Raw genomic sequence first — 23,173 nt, 5'->3', positions numbered from 1 at the left:
TTGTAAGAAAAATATGGTCATTCTGTTTTACGTTTTATGTCAATCATGTTTTATGACCCGCGTGTTTAAAGGAGCCTGCGGTGACGTTTTCCTTTTGTTTCGTTTATAAGTTGTTCATTTCAAAAACGGTATAATTACATGCATTGTCCAAACTCCTAACTTTGAACTTTTTTACTAGCCCCCTCAAACAGACTGGTCCCAAAGAGCGCAAAATAATTCAGTAACTGTTTTAATCGATCATAATAAATTTTAAGACTTTATTTTTAACAGTGTCAGCTTGAACTGATTGTCCTTGAGTCATACTTTGTTTAACTTTCTTGTTCTTCAGAAAACAGCAAATTATGAAAATATCAGCGGAATGGTTTTGAATCCAGTGATAGATTTCCACTTGTTGTGTTGCATTCCTTATTTCCAGGATACACCCTACAGGTAGAACAAGTACTTTTAACGTTTTTAAAGTTTTTAAAAGTCAAAAATTCGGTCTCTACGCAATGAACTTGACATCCTTCATCCCTCCCAATCCTGCTATCTCGATGATGAACCATTGAACCAAGACATCCCAGCTCAATGCCGGCTCAATTTAAAAAATCCTGCTCACTGGACCCCATCCCTACTTGGATATTGAAAAAACATTCAAGGGTAATGTTGCCGTCCATTGTAGCCATCATTAATCTTTTCAGACAGGTAAATTTCCAAGTAATTTTCAGCAAGCAGTTGTTACACCACTACTGAAAAATTCATCATTAAATCCTGAAGAACTGGTAAATTACAGAACCATCTCGAATCTCAAGTTTATCTCAAAAATACCATCTCACAGAACACCAGTTACTTGAGCCTTACCAGTCCTGCTACAGGGAAAGGCCATGGTCTCTAACGACATTCTCTGTACACTTGACAACAAGCAGGCAGTCTTTCTTGTGTTATTGGACTTACATGTATCGTCGGCTTTTGACACTGTAGACCTAGTCCATCAGCCAGACCAGATACATGTATTGGTACCACCTGAGGTGGCAAAACATAAATGGTGCCAAATGCTTTGTAGGACCACCCTTCATGTAAGTACGAAAACATGTGATAGCAACTCCAAATGAGTACATGTAGCTTAGTCTCTGTTTTTTAGTTTTGTGTTTTCCCATAGGGTGTTAACTGCAGTAGGCCCCCTATATGTACATTCCTTAGCATATGGGTTGGCATAAACTCATTTCTTCCTCTTCTTCCGTGAAAGTACATGTACAGTCCACCATCTGGTGTATTGCGTACTGTGGTAGTTGTGTGCATGCGAGGGTGTAGACATACATGTATACAATGTACAGTGCAGGTGGGTGAACAGTGAACGTGCGGCTAAAAAACAGCTCAGGCTGACCTAGCGAAGCTGGACTGACTGTAGACCCTGCTTAAAACTAGCAAGAGTTGTACAGTTGATCAGGTCTACCGGGAGATTGTTCCATATCCTAATACTATTGGGAAAAAATGACTGTGTGTAGACCCCTGTCCTGGTGAATGGTATCATGTATTTGTAAGAATGACCCCTCAGAGAAACGGTGCATGGAGCCAGAAATGTGTGTGGGACGTCAACCAGGTTGTTTACAATCTTATACATCATAACTGCCTTGGCCTGTGCACGCCATTCTTGAAGTGTGGTCCACTGAAGTTGGCTGATCATGGCAGTTACACTACTTGTTGTTCGGTAGTCTCCAAGCACAAAGCGTGCATAGCGTCGCTGCACCATTTTTAACTTGTGGGTGTAGCTAGCTGTCTGGGGGTCCCATATGATGCTGGAGTACTCTACAATAGGGCGCACTAGGGTCTTGTAGCACAGCTCCTTTGTTTTCCTGGGACACTGGTGTATGTTGCGCTGCAGAAAAGCCCTTATGGTATTTGCTTTGTTGGTGATGCTGTTGGTGTGATTATTCCAGCTTAGGGTTTTGTGAATGTTCACCCCAAGATATTTTGCAGAGTCGACTTCTTCCAGAGTGTGGTTGTGAATTGTGTATGTTTGCTTGATGAACTTCCTGGTGACATGGATAACCTGGCACTTCTTTGGGTGGAACTCCATTTTCCAGTCACTCTCCCATTGCTGAAGGTGGTCTAGGTCCTGCTGCAATATAGATGCATCTTCCTCTGTCTTGATGTTACGATACAGGATACAGTCATCTGCAAATAATCTGGCTGTTGTGCCCTGTGAGACACAGTCAGGAAGGTCATTTATAAACAGCAGGAACAGCAATGGTCCAAGAACACTTCCTTGTGGCACTCCAGATAGAACTGGTGCAGGGATTGAAGTAGCTCCATCTAAGATGACTTGTTGAGTGCGGTTTTCTAGGAAATTGCTGACCCACTGACTTATGTTGCCATCAATTCCATAGTAATTGAGCTTGTGTAGCAACTTTTGATGCGGCACCTTGTCAAAAGGCTTTTGAAAAATCTAATAGGATGACATCTATTTGGCCTTTGGCATCAATGGAACTAGCAAGATCTTGGATGGTCAACAGTAGTTGTGTTTCACATGAGCGCCGTTTCCTAAATCCAAACTGAGCATTGGTGAGAATGTGGTTTCTGTCGCAGTGGTTCAGGATCTGGCTGCATAGCACATGCTCCAGCATCTTACAGGTTATGGAAGTCAGTGACACAGGTCTGTAATTCTCTGGCTTATACCTCTCTCCCTTTTTGAAGATGGGGGTGACGTTGGCTTCCTTCCATTCCTCCAGTAAGACACCTTGATTGATAGAAGCTTGGAAAAATAAAGCAAGCACTGGAGCAAGTTCCTTTGACAACTCCTTCAATACCCTGGATGGTATACCATCTGGACCAGCTGCTTTATGGATGTTAAGACCATCAAGTAACTTTTTAACTCCTTCGGATGACACAGTAAAAGAACCCATGGAGGGAAATGGACTTGGGCCTTTGTTTTTGATGGTTGCCTTGTCCTCGTCCTTGTTGAAAACTGAGGAGAACTGTTCATTCAGTATATTTGCTTTTGTCAAACTGTCCGAGTACGTAACTCCATTTCTTGCCTTTAGTGGAGAGACACCAGAATTGTCACATTTTTTGCTTTTGATGAAACCCCAGAATCGTTTTGGGTTAGTTGTCGACTCAGGGCTGATGATGTTGTTGAGGTACTCACTGTACGCATGTTTACAGGCAGACCTTGTAGCCTTCTTTAAGTGTTGGTAGCGCTGGAAATCCTTTGGCTTTTTGGTCTTCCTGGCTTTGGTAAAACTCCACTTTTTACGTTGGGTTAAACGTCGCAGTGAGGTTGTGATCCAGGGTTGATTGAACCTTGTTGATGACATTTTAGAAGGAACACCGTTATCCAGGATGGTAAGCAATGCTGACTTGATGTCAAACCACATCTGGGAAATTGGACTAGTAACATCGTACTTATCAACAAATTCTTTCTGGAACTTGCAGCATTCCTCCTTCATGCTCTCCGTACTGGCTCTTTTCCATAAATGAATTTTTCACTTCACTGGCTTGCACCTTTGGGGTGTGACACCCAAATCAGTGAAAACAATTTCATAATCTCCAATTGCTGGTAGGGGAGTACACGTATTCACCAAAGAAGGACGGTTAGTGAGAAACAAGTCCAATGTGTTTTCACCTCTAGTTGAAAAGGTGACCATCTGTTGTAAGCCACAGTTTTGAAGAAATTCAAGGAAGCGCTCATTCAACTGTTTAGGATATTGTCTGCCATCAATTGTCGAGCTCTCCCAATTGATATCAGGTAGGTTCAGATCTCCAGCGAACCACAGCACTGCATTCTTGAACTTGCGTGCTATTCCTTCAGCACATGAGCACAATGTTTCCATATACTGGACATCATTGTTGGTTGGTCGATACATGCTGCCTACAATGAGGGTCTTGTCTTTGGCCATGGTGAACTTCGCAAAGACACATTCAGCACTAGAATCAATTTCCACACGGTCGTAGATAAAGTCCTTTTTGATGGCAAGAAGAACTCCACCATAACCGTCACTGCGGTCCTTGCGAATGACGTCATAAGCTGAAGGGAATATTTCTGTGTTGTGGATACTGCTGTTCAGCCAAGTTTCAGTACCAATGATGATGGTAGGATCAGCGGAATCAATCAAATTGGCTATTTCTTCCTGCTTGTTCTTTGAACTTTGGAAGTTAACAGTTAAAACTCTCATATTGTTACCAGTCTTATTGCTATGAGTGTGGGATTTATTTACTGGTGATGAACACGACAATGGAGGTCCAGGACTTAAACTTTCACTACAGACAGAAGTATCGGTGGTGGCTGAAACATTACTATCACTATCTAGATGGGAAAATGAGTTCTCAGTATCAACAACGAATGACTCGAACAGGCTTGTTGAAAAATTTGGCATGCCACAGTTCACACAGTGCCAGGAGACATTGTTGAGCGACATGTAGACTAGAGTGGACATATGCATGCAGTCAGCATGGTACCATTGTTGACAGTCGTCACAAGCAACCCCCCGTTGCTTCCATATTACAGCACGGCTGCAAATTTGGCATGGGTATTTCGGGGTCCCTGGACCAGGATTCAGTTCGACATCAGAAGCGTTAACTAACAGTAGTAAACTGAGGTACAAAATAGTGTGTTTTTTCTCATCACTAAGACGGGAGACAGAGCCGAGTTTCCTTGAAAGAGCCACGACGATGATCCCATCTTTAAGATTTTCATGAGGAGTGACTTTAGGGCGGACTACATGTATACTGTAGTACACTGTGGGGTGCCTTTGAATAAATTTATTTTCAAGCTGAGATTTGTAAACAATGCTGACTAAGGTACGGCAAAGAAATATGCACAGGGCCTTGGGCAGTGACATCATGGCCAACAAATATAAGAGAGCTTGGCCTGTCCGAGTTTGTCTGACAAAATAAAGTCAAGAAGAAATAACAATAATGCAAATGATAATAAAGAACGCTCTCACCGAAGCCCTGGAGTGAAATTATCAGTCAGGTCCACACAACAGGAGGCTTGTTGAGTGTTGATGCACAAACCCCACTTCTTCTGAAAGGGCAGCAGACTGTGCACCATACTGTATAGTGTTATGCACCATAACCATAAATGATCAAGTGATGAAACTGGTAGTGAAATTGAGTCTCAAATTTGCCTAAAAAAAAAGAAACAATACGGAGACAAAAACAGCCAGGGATGATGACAAGGCTTAAATGTCACTAATGAACGATGTGTAAATGACGGCTGAAGCTAAGAAAGGTGAAAAAGGAGGCACTTCTCACGAGCACAAACACGACACGTCCTGACCCTAGCATGCAACAACATTTTATATGCTGGTATAAAAGGTGATTATGGCAATAAAATAAAGACAGGCAGCTGGTATACAATCAAGCCAATGCCAGCAAGTGATTGGTTCTACAAATTTAGTTTCCTTGGATGTGGGGGGGGGGGGGGGGGGACAGTGATACTTCTTGCAAACTATTGTTATTGCTCTTGATGTATTTCATTTAAACTGATGCCCAATTTGGTTGAACCTTTTGATTCAGGGTGACTGTTTAATTAAAATGTGCATTCTTGAACTTTTATGAAGAAATGTTATTATAGGGATCAAAATAATGAGAGGTGGATTGAGCTCCTATTGACTGCCGAGCCCTGTTGCAAACGGTGTGCCAAAGTATGAAGGCGGGTTTCTGGCGCCTTAAAACCAGATTGCTCTTTCAAATTTTGTTTGATGCACAGTTCCGACTGTCACCGCACATTAACTCTTGACGAGTGATGCATCGTTGCTTTCCGAATTCCCAGGTCAGTGCCGTTTTTTTAAGTTTCGGCGCTCTTTCGGTCATATGGTCAAAGGTCAACTCGAAGAAAAACGTTCATGGATTGTATTGGACGTTGTCTGTACGGAACTATATTTATAGTACACAGTCATTAGATGAAAAGTTGTGCGAACAGGATCAAATAAACCGTTCGGCTGCTACACAAAATCATATATAATCGTGAAATGATAATTATTTTTATCACAAAATAAATGTAATTGTCAAATTTATCTGTACTGTTAATATCTGCACTGTGTATAGTATTTTGTCAGTTCCATTTTCCGAGGTTGAATGGCAAATTGACGAACTCTGGACGTGGTCCCGGGGTTGTCTCTGGCGGCTGTCGGTCAGATGGTCGGGGCTCACAAGGGGGGGGGGAAATCTCAGTCCTTGTCGGCAATGTTGGGGGCTGTCGGGCTGTGGGAGGATGGACTAAAATTTCAAATTATGTTAAGGTACTTACCTGACATATAATTGGAATTATATGAAGCCGTAGGAGGAGAGACTCACCCTGTATTATGTTCCATTTAATACGGTCTGAACCACCCTTTAAATAAAATGGAAAGTTCCTCCATTCATAAAAATGCAAATGAGCCCATGCCCCAGCACATAAATACCTCTCCAAACCATTGAAGCATGTCTCTTTGTAGGTAAGTGAAGGTAAGTAGCTGGCTGAGGTAGACTCATGGGTGGGCAAGAAGAAGATAATCTGAGATGCAGAGGGAGGGTGTGTGAGTCTCTCCTCCTACGGCTTCATATAATTCCAATTATATGTTTTTGTTGTTTTAGCTGTTTTTGTTTTTTGCATAAACTGCAAGTCCAAAGCGATTAAGGAAGAACAGCGTCCCGCCGTAACAAGTGCAACCAGCATAGCTGTTTTCAAGGTCAGAAGCCTTAAACTTAGCTCTCTATTCCGAGGGAGTGAAAGGATGTACCGTAGGACCTTCCCGGTATCCCATGTTGTACAATATTTAGGCTGCGGTGGACGAATGTTGAAGATTCCTTTGAAAAATCTTGAAACCAGGGAATGTTGACCAACCAGAGCTCCTTCCACCGGAACATGAGCTGAAGAAATTGCTGATCTATAAACATTGATCGTTCGATATTGTAGTCCTTGCTGGAACAGAATGTGCAAGAACTCGAGGATGTCAGCTAGAGGTGCTCGAACAGGATCAACTTGTCGTTGAACACACCAGCGACTCCATCGGTTCCATGCTGAATTGAACTGGGCATTAGTGCCATGGCGCCAGGATGATAGGATGACGGAGGACACTTGCTGCGAAATACCTCTTGCTGATAAGGATTGCCCGATAGCTTCCATGCGGCTAACTGCAAGGTTTTCCACATTGGATGATATTGGTTGTTGTGACACAACCTCAGTAGCTCCAATTGACGAGGCAATAAGACTGGAGTTCTCACTGTGAGTTCTAACAGACGTGGGTACCAGGGTTGCGTTTTCCACACAGGGGCTATCAGAAGAACTGTGGCCCCTTCTGCAAGGACCTTTTGAAGACATCTTGCGAGAAGTGCAAATGGGGGAAACAAGTAAACCTCTAGGTTTCCCCAGTTGATGGTGAATGCGTCCACTCTCCAGGCTAGAGGGTCGGGTAGCCATGACACGAACTGTGGAAGTTGTGTGTTGAGGCGGGATGCAAACAGATCTATTGACGGGCAGACACCCATCACCCGTGTCACTTTTCTGAAGACTTCGGGAAGAAGGTGCCATTCTGTTCTGTCGTTGAACATGCGAGACAGTTTGTCGGCTTCCGTGTTTTCTACCCCTGGCAGATATTCTGCTGTTAGGGTCATGTGTTTGGCTAAACACCATGTCCAAATCTGTACTGCTAGGCTTGATAGCTCGTGAGAGTGAGTGCCCCCTTTGTGATTGATATACGACAGGGCTGTCATGTTGTCTACCTGCACCCGGATGTGGATGTCCCGTCTCTGACTCACTAAGGACTTGAGGGCATAAAACACTGCCAGCAATTTGAGATGGTTGATGTGTAGAGATTGTTCCTGTAACGACCATCTGCCCTTGCACTGCAGCTTCCCTAGGCAGGCACCCCAACCCTGGAGTGATGCGTCTGTCTGAATTGTCAGATCTGGAGTTGGGTTGAGAAGGGTTTGACCGTTCCACACTCTGATGCAGCTTATCCAAGTTTCCAATTCCACTCGAGAGGCCGGGGAAAGTATCAACTCGGACTCGTACGAGTTTTCTCTGTGTAGGGCAATCACCTTGTCCTGTTGTAGGCTTCGGTAGAACAGCGGTGCCGGAAAGACTGCCTGAATGCTCGAGGATAGGCGGCCGAGTAGTCGTGCAAGATCCCTCACCGTCAACTTTTTTGCTTGAAGAATGCTTAGGCAATGTTCTACAATCTTGTTTACTTTCTCCCCTGGCAGGGCCAAAGTCATTGTAGATGAATTGATGAGGAAACCAAGGTAAGTTAACTGGTGTGATGGGACAAAATGAGACTTGTCGTGATTTATCAAGAAACCCAACTTCTGAAGTAGGTTGGTGGTTATGTTCAAGTTTTCCTTGCATTCCTCTGATGTTTTGCCTAGAATGAGGATGTCGTCTAGGTAAAACACACATCGAATTCCCCTCTGACGTAGATGTGCAGCGACTGGTTTGAGAACTTTCGTAAACGTTCTTGGAGCGCTTGATAGGCCGAAGGGGAGACAAGCAAACTGAAACAGACTGTCTTTCCAACGGAAACGGAGGTATTTGCGATGTTCCATGTGAATAGGAACCATGAGGTAGGCGTCCTTTAGGTCGATTGAGCCCAAGAAGTCGTCTTGATTTAACAAATCCTTTACTAGGTTTATTCCTTCCATCTTGAAGTGTTGATAAAGCACAAACTTGTTTAGCGGACGAAGATTTATGATCGGCCGAAGCTCTCCTGATTTCTTTGGAATTAAAAACAGAGAGGAAATGAATTGGCCCTCCACTGGAACTTCCAGTGTGATGGCTTTTTTCTTCAATAACTTTTGAACTTCTGCTTGCACTATCTCTACTTGAGGTGCGGAGTCCATACGATTGGCAGGTACTCTTTCCTGCAACTGAAACGGTGGACTTATAAATTCTATCTTGTGGCCACAAACTGACTGGAGAATCCAGCTGTCTTGCGTAAGAGTTCTCCAGTGTTGAACAAAAAATACGAGACGACCTGTCTGAGGAAACTGATCTACTTTTTTGATTTGTCATCAGCATTCCGGTTGCCCTTGAATGTGTTGCTACGGGTAGACCATGATGACCTTCCATTCCCATAACTGGTGGAATTGTTGAATGATCGGCCACCTCGAAAAGTACGACCTCCTCTGAATTTTCTCGCGACTGCTGAAGAGTAAGGAGAAAATCTACTCTTTTTTGAAGAAAGAGATGTCGATCCCGAGGTTCCCTTGACGACCTTTGAGGCTAATTTATTAGCCTTTTCTGCCTCCTCTATATCTTTGACGAGATTACCACCGAAGAAGAAATCCATCGAGGGTGCTTTCTTTTTCAAAGAGTCGAAACGCTTGTCGAGTAGATCGTCAAAGGCATGTTGGCGAGCTACGGCAAGGCTCTGGCTAGCTGATCCCAGCAAGATAAGCGCAGAAGTAACATGTTCCTTCACCATGGTAGCATCGATAGCATCAGGGCACAAGGGGTCCGCTAGAGCATCAAAAAGATGAACCAAGGGGAGGGCAGACTTGAAAACATGGCCATGAGAATCTTTAAGGCGGTCATCTTGTGACACCAAGAAGGATCGAGCTTCTTTAAAGGAAGACTTTACCTGGCTAGGAAGTTCTGGAGCTTTGAAGAATTTTTCTTGCTCTGTAGGGATGAGATTATTTGAAAGTTCTTCTTTAATCTCCTCATGTCCAAGCTTGTTGGTGCGAAGTTGTTCCCACCAAGAAAGAACCTTGTCAGTCACTGGAGTACCGATTGATTTGCAATGCGGGTTGCGGAAGCCATGACTTTCGGATCCGGACGTACCCGAGGCCGAAGCCCCATCAGTATCGGTGATAAAACGATCGGCGGCGTCGGAGTTTGCGGCAGAAACATCGTGACTAACCTGGTCAATAACTCCAGATTCCCAAGCGACGGGGTTCGGAAGAGCTAGGGAAGATGCAGGAGAAGCAGCGGGGTACTGCTGTCGCTGATTTTGTGGCCAATGGGCTGTCAAAGGTTGTCCATATTGTCCGAACATGAACGGATTCATCCCACCGTAAAACGGGTACATGGGCGGCGCCATGTTGGTATACTGCCCTCTAGCGTCAGCAGGAAAATTCCACTGTTGTTGAGCGGTCCCTGCCGTGATGTTTCCGGTTGGAGGGGCAACCCAAGGCGAGGTAAAACCCGTACCGGTGTTTGCAACAAACTGTGCCTGTGGAACTCGAGAAACTCTCGGGGCCATGGACGGAGAATGCCGTTGGGAAGAAGGGCAAGGCGACCCTTTCTCTGGCTCAAGGTTCTGTAACTGTGCCTTAGCACGTTCTCCTCCCGCCCAAGGCAATGCGGGGTCGGTTTCTTTACTTCGCTCGTCGACCCAAGGCGAGGTCGGAGCAGAAGAAATTGTAGCAGGTTTCTTGTTTTTCTCCCCAGCAGCAGGCGGAGGAGCCGTCTTACTGGATGTTTTTGTTTTCTTGGTCGTGGAAGACATGATGCACAGGAAACGTTGTCAAAACTTCGTTGTTAAATGTAGTAAGAAGTAGTAAGGTAACGTACATAAAACTATAAGGACTAAGAGTGCGTGAATAACACGTGCGCGCAGACCGTACCACTAAGAACAAAGACATGCTTCAATGGTTTGGAGAGGTATTTATGTGCTGGGGCATGGGCTCATTTGCATTTTTATGAATGGAGGAACTTTCCATTTTATTTAAAGGGTGGTTCAGACCGTAATAAATGGAACATAATACAGGGTGAGTCTGACGACTAGGCTGAAATATAATTGGTTGCTCTCACTCAGGATTCTGAGGCACTTTATCGGCAGTCCACACAGTGATTTCTTTGGTGTGTGGTTCTCGAAGTTTTATCTCGGACTGACTGGCTGTGCTACTACTACCTGGTCGACGAAATGTCCGTTCCGTGGTGATACACAAGAGACTCTACCCTGAACAGTTTGACACCATACATGTATGCGCCCTTCAGGGCGTCAATATAGAGCTCAGTATAGTCCTTAGCGTATCCATGCGGAAACGCTTCAGACAGATGAACTTGTTAAGGGGTTTCAAGTTCAGAATCGGGCGCCACATGCCAGCCTCCTTCTTGGGAGTCAAGAAGAAGGTTGAAATGACACCCGTCCGAGTCCCCAAACGGGGGACAATACGCACCGCCCCCTTTAGGAGGAGGACGTCTATCTCCCCCTAGAGTAACCGCTGCAGATCATTCAATTTATTCCATTTATGTACATGTACATGTACGTGTTCCATTTATGTACGTGTATGTACAGTATGTTATGTATGGGACATAAGTACATATTAATGCGCAAGTGTATTTCCAGAACTATTACGTCAAAGTACCATGTGCAAGGGAAAATGTTAAGTTAGCTACGCCCATTTATGTTAATTACCCACGTTCATCCTAGGAAAAATAAATATGTGGCCCGCCCTCTTCTTGAACAATTGTCGTTCATTAGAGGTTCACAGGGAAGGTTCAGTACCCTGATCATAACTCTCTGGACCAGGCGTAGCTCAGTCTCGGAGATCAACATCCACTGGATGGAAATGACCAACTTGTCCTCTTCATTGGCCGAGTCGGCCGAGTCGGAGGGACAAGACGTCCTCGAGGAATGAGACTCTGAATGAGCATCTTCGTGGCCCCCATGGTCGGACTCAAAGGCCACCGATGCATGGCGGGCCCCCCTGAGGGGGTCCACGCTGGGTGGTAGTCACATGTATGGAATGGCGGGCGGGTGTAACAAACCCATGGGGCTTAACCTGGCGCGGGGTGGACGGATCCCGGCGGGGACGGCGAGACCGTAAGGTCCCCCGCCCGGCTGGTATTTGATCCATCAGCCTCGACAGCCGACGATGGCTGGGGGGGCTGACTGGGGGATGCTTGGGCGGCGGCATAGTGTCACCGAACCCCCCCGAGGACTCAGGCTGCCTCGAAGGTATATAGGTCCCTCCTACGGCAACAAGCCCTTTTCTCCCCGATTTTTTATATGAACTCATAATAATCACTCTCAAAACAACTCAACTCTACAGGCTATCCTCTACCGGATAGCCGCTAATTTACTACACTTATCAAGCACTTATCAAGGCACTATTAAATCTTACCGAATTATACAGATAGAAAAATTTTCACATCTGATGCCTCTGCCTGCTAAGAGAAAAAGAGGACGCCGATGTGGTGCGCATGTCACAGGGCGACGGATAATACTCTTGATGGCGCTATTGTACATGTACAATGTATGTAAAACTCTTAGCTAATTGCCTGCATAGGGAACAATGCAATTGTAGTACAAGAACAAGAACTCTGCTAATACACAATGACACAAGACAACACAAAAGTTTGGAAGCTATTGTTTGCGAAATAGATATGTTTTTAGATGATTTTTGAATTTGGAACAAGTATTTGCTTTTCTGAGTTGAAGTGGGACGCTATTCCAAAGAGATGGCCCTACATGTGAAAAACAGCGATTACCCCAGGAGTGCAAGCAACGTGGAACATTCAGGAGCAGGTTGTTTGAGGAGCGGAGCTGTCTGGGAGGTTTGTACACATGGATTAAGTCATTGATGTAGTCTGGTGATGTGCCATCCAGTGAGTGGAAGATCATAAGGAGAACCTTAAAGATGATTGGGTCCCGAATAGAAAGCCAGTGTAATGCTTGTAGGGTCGAGGTGATATGAGATGAGCCTTTGACACGAGTGATAAGTCTAGCAGCTGAGTTCTGGAGGCGTTGTAGTCGATTTATCTGAAACTCAGGAAGGTTGATCAAAATGGCATTGCAGAAATCGAGCCGTGAGGAGATTTTAAAATGAGTAGACCATCACCTCGGTTGCCTCTAAGGTCAAAAACATACGGATATGAGACAGGTTTCTAAGCTGAATACCTGACAGTAGACACCTCAATTATCCAAGAGGTTGTTGAGGTCTGTCAAAAATGCTTACGTTAGGGACTTAAAATCTTCTACCTTGATTTAGGCATGGGCCGTCAAAATTGCGTATGATTTCTTGCTAGGTTATACCTCTTAGTTTGTTACAATGTAAAAAATATACAAAATAGCTTTCACTTATGAAAATATCAGGGTCCGAATTTCAGACTTACAAATGGTCCATATAATAAAGAACTTGTTTTATACAAACGTTTTCAAACTTTTTAAAGTTTTCCAGTTATAGACTCCTTAGGCATTAAATATTAACTCTGAAAAATTGTGACCCCATGTTGACCTCTGTTTCCGGGTCACCGGAAGTGGGACCATATCTCTAGAACTATATTCAACCGATTTTCAGGCTTTTCAGTTATAGACTCCTTGGGCATAGACCAAAACTCTTCTATCTTGAAATCAGACCAACTATAATCTTTGAAGCACTTAATCGAAGCAAAACAACACAGAACAGCTTTGTGATTGTGCACACCTAATGTAAATTTTTATTTTTTATTTTTTTATTTGACAATGTGTTTTCCTCTTCATTTCATTCTTTTAGAATTGTTGTCAATTTTGTATTGTGTGTGAGTGGACACGAGACAGTTTTTTAATTGTGTATGTCACCCCCCCCCCCCCCAAAATTGAGCCATTTTTGATATGACTTGAGCTAGTCTAATTCCCACCATTAAGACAGTGTTGGGGTCATTATGACTAATGCCTTTCTCCCTAAGCAGGAACAAACAAGGATACTCATATTTCCTTGTCTTAACTGTTTTTTGAAGAAGTTTCTCCTTTATGAGTTGTGTGGGTGTTTCTTAGAAAGTTGGGAGAGTGGGTATGAAATTTGGTCTATTGGCAATCAGCTAAGCATTCTGTCTGTAAGCTGCCTTGCTGCTAAGACGTCCAGTTGCCGTTAGAATTACTGCTGTAGTTGATGTGCTAAGACCAAACAACTTTTTTATTTCAACCATAGGTGAGTTGATACATTCCATCTTTCTAAGAGGAACCTATTAGTAGTAATCTTTTAGGGTTATTCATTGTTGATTTATATTAATTATAGTGATTATAACATCAAGGTTGTAGCTACCACGGTCGGAGCCGGTCGGCTATCACCGGCCCCAGCTTTTGCCGACCGGGATCCAACAAAAAATATCAAACTCCGACCGGCATAAATTTATGTAAAACTGTTTTAAATGCCATTGAAATAAGTGAAAAATAAAGAAAACAATCATGTAAAACTCCTAATTAGATGTGTATTTTATTTCTGTAAAAACATTCAAAACAATTTTCTCTCCAAAACAGCGATCTTCTCCGTGATTGTTGCTTAAAAATAAGCCGCTTGAATGCTGCGAGTTCATGGAGTACAAGTACTAAAAAAACCACGCACAATCTCCGGCGTGCGTGTAGTATCCATGATGCACAAAACCACATGGTATACTCACACGGTCACCCACTGGTTCATGCAGCATGCACAGCACATAACACACACAGTCCGAAGTCCATCTTAACCAAGATTCCGCACGCTGTGATTGGCCATTGATGGCTGTTAATAAATCCATATTCATGATCTTCTTGGCTAGCCTTCTTCACAACACACGCTCACGAACGGAGTAAAGAATTGGCGAACGTTGTGCATCACGCCTGCAGACTGTATGCACAATGCACAGCCTTGGAGGAATTCCAGTAACATGGACAACTTCTGCCAACAGAGGGCGTTGCGGGCCAAAGTTCATTGAATTATTTCTCAATGTGTGTTGTTGACCGATCGTTGATTCACGAAGATTTTGTTGCAAACGGAGATCAGAACATGTTCAAAACAAACAATTCTCAAACAACAAGTTCATTCAAATGGTTGTTGATAATTTAGGGCATAAATTAAGAGATAAAGTCGTCCAACTATAGGGACTTCACTTCCGTGTTTTTTTTTTTTTTTTTTTTTTTACCATACATGCAGCAGGCTAGTGAACAAACCTGCGGGCGATCAAGAATTTTGGTTGACTCGCCCGGCGGGCGGTTGAAAACAAAGTTATTCTGATGGGCGGACCATGGGCGGACAATGTTGGTGGAGTCGTCGAAGTTGCATTAAATTTTTATTTAGAATTTTATTTAGATGATTTTCCTGTCTATTAATACTTGTTGAAAAAAAAAATGAAATGACAAGAATCAATTTTTGAGTTTATTGAATGCACTTCGTTGAAAAATTGTCAATGAATACAACTCGGTGAAACATGGCTTTTCTATTTTACTAATGTGCTCCTTTTTGAAATGGAATAATCTAGATTTTGCGACAGTGATCGGACATGTGTCCCGTCATCCTGTGTTTCTGAACTTGTCTCTCCACTCTGCATTGCCTTCTGATGAATATATGCAACTGCAAGCTTTTCAATTGATAAATTCAACACTCAAAAATTCTGCCTAGTAGTCTACCTACCCTATTTTGAGATGGGATTGAAATCATAAACAGAATATTAATTTTATTTATTTTATTTATTTTACCCTAACATTTTACTTTAAAACTTAGTAAGTATTTATTTTCTATGGCTCCCTGGACATGTTTTTTCCTTTGACAATGGCTATGTCAAGGCACAAATAGGCAAGAGAGAGCCTGGGGAACCCATCAAAGCTTAAACAAAACCTAAAAATCTTCAGCTTCCAAAGACGCTGCCCCTGTTGATCCCACCGGGTTGTGAGGTGCTACGCTGCCCCTACATGTACACCCACCCTCTCGACCATGCTCTCGACAAAATTAGCCGGCATCCAATTTGCCCTAGCTACAACCTTGTATAACATTTGCTTTCCCAGTGAGTGTATTGGGTCAAAATGTTGCATTTATCATATTATTAGTTTTCAGAGCTAATAAAGATAATGAGTTTAGGATATCCAGTTCTTCTCTAGTATTTTGATGATAATCAGTTTATATAACTTTTACTGTGTTGCTTGAGGAAAGGACTGGTTGAGAAAGTATTTTAGGGTTTATAGATTGAGATGAGTTTGACTTTTGATCCTCAGAGTTGGAATGATAATTTATGGTTTCACATAATAAATTATTTGCAAGAGATTGATATAATTTCTAGCCAAGTTTAGTGAGTTTCTTTTTTGATTGTTTTGATTTATTGGAATTACTTTCGTTTAGTTTTAGATCATTATAATTGCAGTTGATATAGATATGTTCTTAGATTTTCGTTATCTTTGATACAAGCTAAGTTCAGGTTTGGTCATACAGTATGATTATTTCATTTGTGAGAAGTATGGATTGTGATACTGCTCAGACATTTCTTTGCTAAGTTTTGTTGAGAATGCTAAACTTTAATAGACTTTTCTTAGGGAATTTTACTGGGGTTATTATATTTTATTCAGTGAATATTGACTAGGAAATGGTTTCATAAGATTAAGTTAATATTCTGCTTTGCTTCATTGTCATGTTCTTGATTGAAGTTAGTTCTTTTGGGAGTCATTGATTTGATACCAGTTACTTTGTTCTTAGTCATCTATACTATTAAAAGCGTAACCTGCGCCATCTTTGATTGAAAATTAGAAGGTCCAGTGGTATGGCATCCTTGTGGAATCCAACACGGTTGTTTGTGTGGAATTCAATACGTTTGTGTGGTTTCAGACGTCGGGTTGCAAGTCTGCAAAACCCGGATCCAAACTCGCACTTACAAGTCATGTGATTGGAGGAAGTTTGGGCGGCGACCGTGCGTCAACCACTGGTCTATGTTGTTACCAGACTTCCTAGAAATCTTTCTGACAGGTGACTCATTGGACAGTGTTTCGCAGATGGTGCTCCGGATTGGTTCATTCATTGCCCCTTGAACGCCCACCCGCCATTCGATCCGCCCTTTTTGGTCAGGTTACTTTCATGTTGTACTAAGCATGGTTCTCCGGATTGGTTCATTCATTGCCGCGCAGGGTCGAAAGGGTCGAAGAGGCTGGGTGCCAGGACAAATCCGAAACCAATCTCACGAATTTGACCGAATTTGCATTGAATGGATTAAGTACCGTAGATTGATGTTTCGCAGGTGACCATGTGTCAACCACTGGTCGACGTTGTTATCAGACTTCCTAGAAATCCTTCTGCGGGTGACTCATTTGTTGAAAAGATTAAATGGAGAATATTTATAAAAAAGCATTCACTTCCAAACGGCATGAGAATTATCATGATGAACAAGGATGGGATCAAACGGAAGCTTAATAATTTGGAAACATTGGGTAGGGCCGGCTATAGGTTGGAAGGTGTCTAAGGGAACTTTACAATTAATAACATTTTGGGGGTGGGGGGGGGGGGGCTTACACAAAGAGCCATTCTGGTCAGTGTATTGTGAGTGGTGTGTTGTCTGGTTTGAGACAGGCCACCTGTTGCTTGGTGAAGAAGGTTGCCGTGGGACCACTTTAGGTTGACAGTGGGTGGCGACCTTGGACCTTTTGCCAGTAAACTCAAATGGGTACATGAATACCGTTTTAGAATACGGTCTGTTCATGGAGGTATAATGTTGCAGTTTCAGAGTTTAACCATGGCGGTAGAATTGTGAAACCATTCCTTACTCTATGGTGAAACTTATACACACACGTCAAAGGCTGTTTTGAAGCTGTAAAAAAAAGAACTTTGCTTTGCATTTGGTCAAAGTTGTTAAGCAAAACGACATTAAGTTTCCTTTTGAATAAGTCCATTCACAAAATTGGTTAGAGCAGTGTGTCGGTCAGGTCTCAGAATGTACATTTTGCCAAATCCATTATGAAGATTAATTTAGCCATCGGCCCGTCGGGTTGGTTACTGATGGAGATAATATTAACAAAAGAGACCTCGTGCGGCTGAATGGGGTACATTTTTAGGAGTTTGTCTATTGACCCAAACTGGACGTAACAAACCCTAAACATGACTTGACATGCTTTCTGAAAGTGAAATAAGTTAGAGAAAATTAAGGAGTGGAGACGAGTTTATCGTTTTTATTTAGTTTGTACGATATAGGGTTCCAAAGATATGGGATGTATGGAGGTTTGTTCCTAGAGCAGCGTGAACATGAACGCGGTCAGAAATTGTGTCGTTTGTCGTTCAAATTTTGCGAGATGCAATAAGCCCAAAGTGACAATAAAACAAAACCAGACCTGCCAAGTCTCACGCATTAGGCGTGAGACTCACGCATTTGGGCTCTGTCTCACGCTCACACGGACATCAACCATTATTGGGGCGAGATCGGAAAAAAAAATTAACGACATTTTTTGTACAAAATTTGTACAAACAGAGCGCAAAATTGCAGATTGCGCACGCGTTTGCTCATCCAGTAGGTTCAGCTCAAATTCGGCAGAGCGCAAAATGCTTATTGCGCACAAGTTTGTTCCGATTCTTTTAGCAAATTCGTTGAAATGCGCTCCACTAGCGAAGACACAACAGGCAGAAGAAGTGAGCGATTGATTTTGGACATCATTTTTAGTCTATTTTTTTCAAGTTTGGAAGGATATAATCTGACACAATCGAACCTCCACATTAACCATCAACATCTCCTGTGTACCTCAAGTGAGTTTTAATTATTCTGAGGAGGCTTTTGATGCATTTTGAAACACTTTTTGTCCACAATTAAATTTCACATTGTTTTATTTATTTATAAAAAAAAAAAATTAAAAAAAAAGGTTTGGCGGCGATTTAAAAAGGCCTTCTTAAACTGGCAATTTTTTTTCCGGGGGGATGGGGGTTGAGCTTTGAAAAATCTCACACATAGCTAGCCTCTGGACTTGGCATCTCTGCCTGCAAAACACTTTTTTGACGTTCACGTTAAGTGCTCCCGTTATACATGCAGCCTATTGACCAGAAAGTTTACAAGACCAATTCAGATGAGAATAAACTAAAAAGAGGCCTACGCTCTTACACATGTACCACCCCTGCCCCCCCCCCCCCCCCCCGAAAAAAAAAACAGTAGATAAATTCGATTTGTGGCACACAGCATGTTCCAAAAACTCGCTTTACTTATAGTGCTGTAGCAACGCTATGTATCGTGGGACGTAAAAATGTCATTTTTGACGATGTTTTTTAAAAAGGAAATGCAAGCATTATGAATGTATATTGAGTGTGTGGAGAAAGTTTTGGTAGTGTAGTACAAAAGAAACTTTAGTTATTGCTGGCTAACGGTCAGTTTCACCTATCAACGCTGATTTGAAAAACGTGTAACGTTAGGGAGGCCCAACATATTAGACCCCTATAAGGATCACGGGGGAGCCTTATAGTTTCTAGATGCATAAGGTACGTTGTCTAACCCAAAACGAGGTGGGTACAGCCACTGCAAGTAGTGGTGGACGTGCGAAATAGCTTCATTTTGGGTTAGAATTATGACGCCATGCATAAATATTGAGAGAGGCGTATAACACCCTCACCCACATTTCGAAATATTTGTGTAAAGGATTTTTATATCCTAGCGGGGTGCCGCGCGAAGCGCGGCATCCCGCTTGTCCTATAGAATTTCATTTATGATCATTGGTCAGAGGGTATATACACTGTGTGTGAATGGTTACTAAGGCAACACTGTGCACTGTAATAGTGGAAGTTTCTTGGAATATGTTAATGACATCCAGTGGTCAGTGGTAGAATATGTGCCTATAGTGTGTGTAATAGTACAGTGTCTTGAAGGTTGTTTTTACTATGAGTGTAGTAGACATTCACAATTAGTTCTTTGAGTCATTGAACTTTGTTCTTTTGGTTTTCTTTATTTTGCATTTTCTAAGTTGATAGGTTCTTATCCACTTTGGTTGAACTATGATTGCTAGTTTTATTAGAGGTTATTATTTAGTTTATTTAGTTTGTTTGTTGTTTACTATTATATTTAATATTTTAGATTGTTTATTATTTGATATTCTGACTGTGAGCTGCATTGTTGCTAAGACGTGCAGCTGTACAATAAAAAACAATAATAACAACAAAAACAAACAATGACAAACACCAAAACGAGACAATCAACAAAATTATAACACCATAGAAAAGGCAATGAAAAAAACAGACTTTTTACGGAACGCGCAATCAGCACATGTTTTTCTGCGCGATCTTATACTCGGGCAAAATAATTCTGTCAAGAAAATGACGCCGGCATTAACTGATGTTTGACAATCCATCGGACAGCTCTAGACGAAAAACCAAAACGTCTTCCAGATGACTTACAACAGAAATACTTTCTTCAGAACGCTAGTTTTGGGAAACTTAATCAACTTCCGTTCAGGTACGTTTGATGTGGATTGCGCGAAGGTAATAAAGTCTGGAACGTCATTTTGCAATTAAAGGAACTTGTTGCCTTGGATCGGTCGAGTTGGTCTTTGAAAAGCGTTTGTAACCGTTTTTTATAAAATGCACATGTTAGAAAGATGTTGTAAAAGTAGAATACAATGATCCACACAAACATGCCTCGAAATTGCACGGTTTTCCTTTTACCTCGTCGACTAACACAGTCGGCCATTTATGGGAGTCAAATTTTTTACTCCTAAATGGCCGACCGTGTTAGTTCGCACAGTAAAAGGAAAACCACGCAATTTCGAGGCAAACTTGTGTGGATCATTGTATTCTACTTTTAAAACATCTTTCCAACCATATGCATTTTATAAAAAAAACGGTTACAAACGCTTTTTATAGACCAACTCATCCGATCCAAGGCAACGTGTTCCTTTAAGTCCGTCTATTTTCTGGAACGTCATGCAAATCTGTCATTTTTTGGCGATCGTCACTTAAAATCTGTCAAAAATTATGTTCGAAACTGATGTTTTTTACCTTAAAAAAAAATGTGGACCCTTGACGAAGTTTTTATTTTTGATAGATATTAGGTATGAGAGGCTGCAATAATCAGAGAAATTACAGTAGTCTTGTGCCAGAAAAAAAATAATTACAGACAATATTTGCTTTGTTTTTCTGTCGACCTTTTGCCCTCCTCTGTCAGGCTTACATTTTCTGTGTTTGGTGTTCTGTTGTTTTTTTACTGATTTTATTTGAAACTACATCTGTTGAACCTCATTATAGTAAACAATGAATGTTCCTTGTGATTTACTTAAGCTAGTTTTGAATTAAATATATATAACCACAGGTTTCACTGCTGCAGACTCTACATTTTTAAAATGATCACCACACAATTAAAATTAACTGAACTATACAATACAATACAATACAATGGGTTTTTTATATAGCGCCATTTCATTTAGACCACATTTAGACCACAACTATCCTTATATGAACATTTTAGTAATTCTTAATATGTATACAATTATTTGAAATATCTGAAAAATGACATTCGAGGTTGTAAAATGGTCCATATTTCAAAGAAGATGCCATATTGCAATCTCACTTTGGCTTGTATATACCAAAAACAACTCAACTCAAAGACTTAAACTTAAACCCAAAAACTTTAACATTTCCCAAAACTTGAACGCGGACGGACGGACAACGCCAAAAATTGGCGCTTTGTATCCTTTGAAAAAGGCGCGTTATAAATATGTTTGTTATTGCTATTGTCAATATAAACCACAAGGGAAACTGACTGGGTAAATTTTAAAATGATTTTTGGGGTTGAACAAAGAATTTACTAGAATGGGATTCGAACCAACGACCTCAGGATTAACGTGCAGGCGCTCTACCAACTGAGCTATCTAGCCCTATATTGGCGGTGTCCCTATTTTGTCAATATCTTTGTTCGGGGGTGCCAGTCACAAGCCACAACCATGGATCACACCCAAATTACGATACAACCTGGGAAGCGGCAGCCAGGAGATCACCTTAAGGGGATGCGACTTTTTGTTTCAGATATCAATATAAACCACAAGAGAAACTGACTGGGTAAATTTTGAAATGATTTTTTAAAATCATTATTATTATTACAATGTCTAGTTCTAAATTGATTTATCTGACCGCAGTCTCGAGCGCTCCATTACAGATGACCAGTCCTTCTCTGGATGTCAACCCCTTCATACTATATTGTTATACCTCGGTAACAAACTGTGAAGTTTGATTGGTCGAAGTCGAAAACCTTTCACGTGACGCGCAACAAATCCGAATGTACAATGGCTGAGTGATAATCACCAGTGTACATTACCTTGATCATTCCCACCGTTGGTCAATTTCCACCGCTTAGTACGAAACAACCGCGGGTACAAGGGAACAGTGAAAAATCATTTTAAACTATGTATATTGTTTGAGGATTACAACAGAACTTTGAGTAGAGGAATAATAATGGTACCAGGTTATAACAAAACAATTCTTGCACGCTGCGACTGGGGTCCACGGGTTTTGTACACCCTCAAGGGAAAATGGCACCCTCGGCTTCGCCTCGGGTGCCATTTTCCCCCTGGGGTGTACAAAACGCCATGGACCTTGTCACAGCGTGCAACAATTGTATACTGTTCTTTTCGAAAAGTATGATACATTTTGTATTCATCATTATTCATTATTTAAATTTATCTGTATGTGCAATTGTTTTAATGGTAATAAAACAAACAAACAAACATTGGAAAAACTTTGGGTTATACTGCGTCAACTAAGAGATATGTGCATGTACATGTACATTTTCCACTTGTTTAAAGCCATTGGACGCTTTCGGTAAACAGTATTTTCCAAAGGCCCACACTTCGTGTATCACAATTTATATATAAAATAACAAACCTGTGAAAATTTAGGCTCAATCGGTCATTGGAGTCAGGAAAAAATAACGGGGAAACCCACCCTTGGTTCCGCACGTTTCGCCGTGTCATTACATGTGTTTACAGTAAATCCGTATTTCTAGCTATCGAGAATTTATAATTGTTTTAATGTTTTCTCAAAAAGTAAAGCATTTCATGGAACAATATTTCAAGAGAAGTCTTTCACTATTACCTTCTGTAAGCCCTGTAAGTTATTTGTAAATCTGTGCATTTTGTTTTCTTTTTCTGTTCCGAAAGTGTACAATGGTTTAATTCTGAGTTTTTCCCAAACTATGCCCTAAAACCAGAATAATTTAGGATTACTTGGATGAGCAAGGACAGGGATGTAAGAGCTAGTGAATTGGCTAGAGTCAGACCAACAGATTGAGCCAGGAAAGCTACTCGAACACATGTTTTATGTATCTAAAAATCAACAGTATTGAGGATCATGAGTAACATTTAGGACAAAAAGTCACAGTTAAAAGATATTCACAACTCACCATATCATAATGAACAATGGAGAATGAATGTGTTCCATTGTAGTGCACCTTTGGAAATTCAACCATCAAGTACATGAAGTTGGAGTCTCTCTTTTCTCTCTGTAAAAGCATTCATAAATCATAGAAACACATTAGTTTGTATTTAGATTAAAATGTGTTTAAGATCCATGAGCAAAACACTTAACTTTAATTGCT

At 41.6% G+C, this 23,173-nt stretch overlaps 1 protein-coding gene across 1 annotated transcript in view; it reads right to left on the bottom strand.

The window, feature by feature from the left end:
• LOC139941511 (phosphatidylinositol 3-kinase catalytic subunit type 3-like) overlaps positions 1 to 23,173 on the bottom strand; it is a 249,235-nt gene that overhangs the window by 109,019 nt on the left and 117,043 nt on the right. The window contains exon 7 of the mRNA XM_071938045.1: positions 22,979 to 23,077. Within this exon, the coding sequence (XP_071794146.1) occupies positions 22,979 to 23,077 (99 nt within the window). The remainder of the gene's footprint in view (positions 1 to 22,978; positions 23,078 to 23,173) is intronic.

This window comes from Asterias amurensis, chromosome 9 (genome assembly GCF_032118995.1).
Source record: "Asterias amurensis chromosome 9, ASM3211899v1".
Lineage (NCBI taxonomy): Eukaryota > Metazoa > Echinodermata > Asteroidea > Forcipulatida > Asteriidae > Asterias > Asterias amurensis.
This window is presented reverse-complemented; position numbering and strand designations above follow the sequence as displayed.